The following is a 6,944-nucleotide window of genomic DNA, read 5'->3' as shown; positions in this document are numbered from 1 at the left end:
GCCCCCCCTCTCCCCTCTCCCCTCTCTCTCTCTCTCTCTCTCTCTCTCTCTCTCTCCCCCCCCCTCTCTCTCTCTCTCTCTCTCTCTCTCTCTCTAGCCTTTAACTTTGGGTTGGACTCCACCACATGCCACCTGAACCTGAAGGTGGAGGGCAGCAGCGTGGAGTGGGACCCCCAGGGGGGGAAGGGTCTGGAGGGCAAGGTGAAGGGCAAGGAGAACAAGGGCAGGTGAGTCGGAGGACAGGGGTCTCAGTGTACAGGTCAGAGGTCAGCCTGTACATTAAGGAGAGGGGTCTCAGTGTACAGGTCAGAGGTCAGCCTGTACATTAAGGAGAGGGGTCTCAGTGTACAGGTCAGAGGTCAGCCTGTACATTAAGGAGAGGGGTCTCAGTGTACAGGTCAGAGGTCATCCTGTACATTAAGGACAGGGGTCTCAGTGTACAGGTCAGAGGTCAGCCTGTACATTAAGGACAGGGGTCTCAGTGTACAGGTCAGAGGTCAGCCTGTACATTAAGGACAGGGGTCTCAGTGTACAGGTCAGAGGTCAGCCTGTACATTAAGGACAGGGGTCTCAGTGTACAGGTCAGAGGTCAGCCTGTACATTAAGGACAGGGGTCTCAGTGTACAGGTCAGAGGTCATCCTGTACATTAAGGGCAGGGGTCTCAGTGTACAGGTCAGAGGTCAGCCCGTACATTAAGGACAGGGGTCTCAGTGTACAGGTCAGAGGTCAGCCTGTACATTAAGGACAGGGGTCTCAGTGTACAGGTCAGAGGTCAGAGGTCAGCCTGTACATTAAGGACAGGGGTCTCAGTGTACAGGTCAGAGGTCAGCCTGTACATTAAGGACAGGGGTCTCAGTGTACAGGTCAGAGGTCAGCCTGTACATTAAGGACAGGGGTCTCAGTGTACAGGTCAGAGGTCAGCCTGTACATTAAGGACAGGGGTCTCAGTGTACAGGTCAGAGGTCATCCTGTACATTAAGGACAGGGGTCTCAGTGTACAGGTCAGAGGTCAGCCCATACATTAAGGACAGGGGTCTCAGTGTACAGGTCAGAGGTCAGAGGTCAGCCTGTACATTAAGGACAGGGGTCTCAGTGTACAGGTCAGAGGTCAGAGGTCAGCCTGCACATTAAGGACAGGGGTCTCAGTGTACATGTCAGAGGTCAGAGGTCAGCCTGTACATTAAGGACAGGGGTCTCAGTGTACAGGTCAGAGGTCAGCCTGTACATTAAGGACAGGGGTCTCAGTGTACAGGTCAGAGGTCAGAGGTCAGCCTGTACATTAAGGACAGGGGTCTCAGTGTACAGGTCAGAGGTCAGCCTGTACATTAAGGAGAGGGGTCTCAGTGTACAGGTCAGAGGTCAGAGGTCAGCCTGTACATTAAGGAGAGGGGTCTCAGTGTACAGGTCAGAGGTCAGCCTGTACATTAAGGAGAGGGGTCTCAGTGTACAGGTCAGAGGTCAGAGGTCAGCCTGCACATTAAGGACAGGGGTCTCAGTGTACATGTCAGAGGTCAGAGGTCAGCCTGTACATTAAGGACAGGGGTCTCAGTGTACAGGTCAGAGGTCATCCTGTACATTAAGGACAGGGGTCTCAGTGTACAGGTCAGAGGTCAGAGGTCAGCCTGCACATTAAGGAGAGGGGTCTCAGTGTACAGGTCAGAGGTCAGCCTGTACATTAAGGACAGGGGTCTCAGTGTACAGGTCAGAGGTCAGCCTGTACATTAAGGAGAGGGGTCTCAGTGTACAGGTCAGAGGTCAGAGGTCATCCTGTACATTAAGGACAGGGGTCTCAGTGTACAGGTCAGAGGTCAGCCTGTACATTAAGGAGAGGGGTCTCAGTGTACAGGTCAGAGGTCAGCCTGTACATTAAGGAGAGGGGTCTCAGTGTACAGGTCAGAGGTCAGAGGTCATCCTGTACATTAAGGACAGGGGTCTCAGTGTACAGGTCAGAGGTCAGCCTGTACATTAAGGAGAGGGGTCTCAGTGTACAGGTCAGAGGTCAGCCCGTACATTAAGGACAGGGGTCTCAGTGTACAGGTCAGAGGTCATCCTGTACATTAAGGACAGGGGTCTCAGTGTACAGGTCAGAGGTCAGCCTGTACATTAAGGACAGGGGTCTCAGTGTACAGGTCAGAGGTCAGAGGTCAGCCTGTACATTAAGGACAGGGGTCTCAGTGTACAGGTCAGAGGTCAGCCTGTACATTAAGGAGAGGGGTCTCAGTGTACAGGTCAGAGGTCAGCCTGTACATTAAGGACAGGGGTCTCAGTGTACAGGTCAGAGGTCAGCCTGTACATTAAGGAGAGGGGTCTCAGTGTACAGGTCAGAGGTCAGCCTGTACATTAAGGAGAGGGGTCTCAGTGTACAGGTCAGAGGTCAGAGGTCAGCCTGTACATTAAGGACAGGGGTCTCAGTGTACAGGTCAGAGGTCAGAGGTCAGCCCGTACATTAAGGACAGGGGTCTCAGTGTACAGGTCAGAGGTCAGCCTGTACATTAAGGACAGGGGTCTCAGTGTACAGGTCAGAGGTCATCCTGTACATTAAGGACAGGGGTCTCAGTGTACAGGTCAGAGGTCAGAGGTCAGCCTGTACATTAAGGACAGGGGTCTCAGTGTACAGGTCAGAGGTCAGCCTGTACATTAAGGAGAGGGGTCTCAGTGTACAGGTCAGAGGTCAGAGGTCAGCCTGTACATTAAGGACAGGGGTCTCAGTGTACAGGTCAGAGGTCATCCTGTACATTAAGGACAGGGGTCTCAGTGTACAGGTCAGAGGTCAGAGGTCAGCCTGCACATTAAGGACAGGGGTCTCAGTGTACAGGTCAGAGGTCAGCCTGTACATTAAGGACAGGGGTCTCAGTGTACAGGTCAGAGGTCAGAGGTCAGCCTGTACATTAAGGAGAGGGGTCTCAGTGTACAGGTCAGAGGTCAGCCTGTACATTAAGGACAGGGGTCTCAGTGTACAGGTCAGAGGTCATCCTGTACATTAAGGACAGGGGTCTCAGTGTACAGGTCAGAGGTCATCCTGTACATTAAGGACAGGGGTCTCAGTGTACAGGTCAGAGGTCAGAGGTCAGCCTGTACATTAAGGACAGGGGTCTCAGTGTACAGGTCAGAGGTCAGCCTGTACATTAAGGACAGGGGTCTCAGTGTACAGGTCAGAGGTCAGCCTGTACATTAAGGACAGGGGTCTCAGTATACAGGTCAGAGGTCAGAGGTCATCCTGTACATTAAGGAGAGGGGTCTCAGTGTACAGGTCAGAGGTCATCCTGTACATTAAGGACAGGGGTCTCAGTGTACAGGTCAGAGGTCAGAGGTCAGCCTGTACATTAAGGACAGGGGTCTCAGTGTACAGGTCAGAGGTCAGCCTGTACATTAAGGACAGGGGTCTCAGTGTACAGGTCAGAGGTCATCCTGTACATTAAGGACAGGGGTCTCAGTGTACAGGTCAGAGGTCAGCCTGTACATTAAGGACAGGGGTCTCAGTGTACAGGTCAGAGGTCAGCCTGTACATTAAGGACAGGGGTCTCAGTGTACAGGTCAGAGGTCAGCCTGTACATTAAGGACAGGGGTCTCAGTGTACAGGTCAGAGGTCAGCCTGTACATTAAGGACAGGGGTCTCAGTGTACAGGTCAGAGGTCAGCCTGTACATTAAGGACAGGGGTCTCAGTGTACAGGTCAGAGGTCAGCCTGTACATTAAGGACAGGGGTCTCAGTGTACAGGTCAGAGGTCAGCCTGTACATTAAGGAGAGGGGTCTCAGTGTACAGGTCAGAGGTCAGCCTGTACATTAAGGACAGGGGTCTCAGTGTACAGGTCAGAGGTCAGCCTGTACATTAAGGACAGGGGTCTCAGTGTACAGGTCAGAGGTCAGCCCGTACATTAAGGAGAGGGGTCTCAGTGTACAGGTCAGAGGTCAGCCTGTACATTAAGGACAGGGGTCTCAGTGTACAGGTCAGAGGTCAGCCTGTACATTAAGGAGAGGGGTCTCAGTGTACAGGTCAGAGGTCAGCCCGTACATTAAGGACAGGGGTCTCAGTGTACAGGTCAGAGGTCAGAGGTCAGCCTGTACATTAAGGACAGGGGTCTCAGTGTACAGGTCAGAGGTCAGAGGTCAGCCTGTACATTAAGGACAGGGGTCTCAGTGTACAGGTCAGAGGTCAGCCTGTACATTAAGGACAGGGGTCTCAGTGTACAGGTCAGAGGTCAGCCTGTACATTAAGGACAGGGGTCTCAGTGTACAGGTCAGAGGTCAGCCCGTACATTAAGGAGAGGGGTCTCAGTGTACAGGTCAGAGGTCATCCTGTACATTAAGGACAGGGGTCTCAGTGTACAGGTCAGAGGTCAGCCTGTACATTAAGGAGAGGGGTCTCAGTGTACAGGTCAGAGGTCAGCCCGTACATTAAGGAGAGGGGTCTCAGTGTACAGGTCAGAGGTCAGCCCGTACATTAAGGAGAGGGGTCTCAGTGTACAGGTCAGAGGTCAGCCTGTACATTAAGGAGAGGGGTCTCAGTGTACAGGTCAGAGGTCAGAGGTCAGCCTGTACATTAAGGACAGGGGTCTCAGTGTACAGGTCAGAGGTCAGCCTGTACATTAAGGACAGGGGTCTCAGTGTACAGGTCAGAGGTCAGCCTGTACATTAAGGACAGGGGTCTCAGTGTACAGGTCAGAGGTCAGCCTGTACATTAAGGACAGGGGTCTCAGTGTACAGGTCAGAGGTCAGCCTGTACATTAAGGACAGGGGTCTCAGTGTACAGGTCAGAGGTCAGCCTGTACATTAAGGACAGGGGTCTCAGTGTACAGGTCAGAGGTCAGCCTGTACATTAAGGACAGGGGTCTCAGTGTACAGGTCAGAGGTCAGCCTGTACATTAAGGACAGGGGTCTCAGTGTACAGGTCAGAGGTCAGCCTGTACATTAAGGAGAGGGGTCTCAGTGTACAGGTCAGAGGTCAGCCTGTACATTAAGGACAGGGGTCTCAGTGTACAGGTCAGAGGTCAGCCTGTACATTAAGGACAGGGGTCTCAGTGTACAGGTCAGAGGTCAGCCTGTACATTAAGGACAGGGGTCTCAGTGTACAGGTCAGAGGTCAGCCTGTACATTAAGGACAGGGGTCTCAGTGTACAGGTCAGAGGTCAGCCTGTACATTAAGGACAGGGGTCTCAGTGTACAGGTCAGAGGTCAGCCTGTACATTAAGGACAGGGGTCTCAGTGTACAGGTCAGAGGTCAGCCCGTACATTAAGGACAGGGGTCTCAGTGTACAGGTCAGAGGTCAGCCTGTACATTAAGGACAGGGGTCTCAGTGTACAGGTCAGAGGTCAGCCTGTACATTAAGGACAGGGGTCTCAGTGTACAGGTCAGAGGTCAGCCTGTACATTAAGGACAGGGGTCTCAGTGTACAGGTCAGAGGTCAGCCCGTACATTAAGGACAGGGGTCTCAGTGTACAGGTCAGAGGTCAGCCCGTACATTAAGGACAGGGGTCTCAGTGTACAGGTCAGAGGTCATCCTGTACATTAAGGACAGGGGTCTCAGTGTACAGGTCAGAGGTCAGCCTGTACATTAAGGAGAGGGGTCTCAGTGTACAGGTCAGAGGTCAGCCTGTACATTAAGGACAGGGGTCTCAGTGTACAGGTCAGAGGTCAGCCTGTACATTAAGGACAGGGGTCTCGGTGTACAGGTCAGAGGTCAGCCCGTACATTAAGGACAGGGGTCTCAGTGTACAGGTCAGAGGTCATCCTGTACATTAAGGACAGGGGTCTCAGTGTACAGGTCAGAGGTCAGCCTGTACATTAAGGACAGGGGTCTCAGTGTACAGGTCAGAGGTCAGCCTGTACATTAAGGACAGGGGTCTCAGTGTACAGGTCAGAGGTCAGCCCGTACATTAAGGACAGGGGTCTCAGTGTACAGGTCAGAGGTCAGCCCGTACATTAAGGAGAGGCTACAGTCATCCGTCACCAGATGGAGAGAAATTGGAACCTGATATAATTGTGTGATAAAGATATTCCTTTATTGATCCCCTTGGGGAAATTCAGGCATCATAGCAGCATGGGGGGGGGGGGGGTCTAGGTATGGGCAGGGTAACAATAGAAGACATACATACAGGCAATACAATTATAGTACAGTATACAAGTTAAAATAGGCAGTGTAACAATATAATTAACTATCTAACTGAATATACGCATAATGAGCACGTAGGCAGTGTGATCAAAGGTGCAGCTGAGGGTCTGTGTGCCCCATCGGTTATATTATACCATTTTTTATTTACCATTTACTGAATGCTGTGGTCCTTTGGACTGTCATGTCTCACTCCCCTTGCTCGGCCCACGCTGGCTGAAGCCTGGAAAAGGCTCATATTGTCTTGTTTTGTTAGAGTAGCAGGAAGAGAGAGAGAGAGAGAGAGAGAGAGAGCCCTTTGTGTTCTGAATAGATGGATACTTTAGAAGCTCATGTTTTATTAAAAGGCTTCCCTCCCGCCCTGACGCTCGCTCGGTGTCCACTTGCAGACGTGACGGCTAATGCTTTTCCCTCATCATCAAGGAGGAAACGTTACAGCGGGAAGTCCCCTGAAACTCGACCATTCCACACTAAAACTCCACGTTGACACCAATATTAATGAAATTCCCAGAGGAGGCAGGGTGGCCCATCCTGTCTATTGGATGGGAGGGGAAACACTGGTGTTTACACAAAGAAATGAAACTCGACACTTAAAACCACATGTATTACGTTGCTATGGATTTCCCACTTTACTTTCCCCACGGATGAAACCCTGGTCAACCTGACTGCACTGTAAACACTGAAAGGGATATCGAAATCGTTAAAGGAACACGCCAATTTTGGGGAAATTCGCTTATTTGCCATCTACCCTGGAGTTAGACAAGCAGATACCATTTTCTTATCTGTGCACGCATTTAGGCTTAGGGAACAGCCGCACCGTTAGCCTAGCTTAGCAT

General features: G+C 51.5%; 1 protein-coding gene across 2 annotated transcripts in view; it reads left to right on the top strand.

Moving 5' to 3' along the window:
• Positions 1–6,944, top strand: part of fsd1l (fibronectin type III and SPRY domain containing 1-like) — a 172,501-nt gene that overhangs the window by 149,211 nt on the left and 16,346 nt on the right. For both annotated transcript variants that reach the window (XM_084324470.1, XM_084324469.1), the window contains exon 9: positions 98–227. In XM_084324470.1, coding sequence (XP_084180596.1) covers positions 98–227 — 130 coding nt within the window. The remainder of the gene's footprint in view (positions 1–97; positions 228–6,944) is intronic.

The sequence above is a fragment of the Notolepis coatsorum genome (assembly GCF_963971535.1).
Source record: "Notolepis coatsorum genome assembly, chromosome: 11".
Lineage (NCBI taxonomy): Eukaryota > Metazoa > Chordata > Actinopteri > Aulopiformes > Paralepididae > Notolepis > Notolepis coatsorum.
The sequence above is the reverse complement of the archived record's forward strand: the minus strand, read 5'-3'. Positions and strand labels throughout refer to the sequence as shown.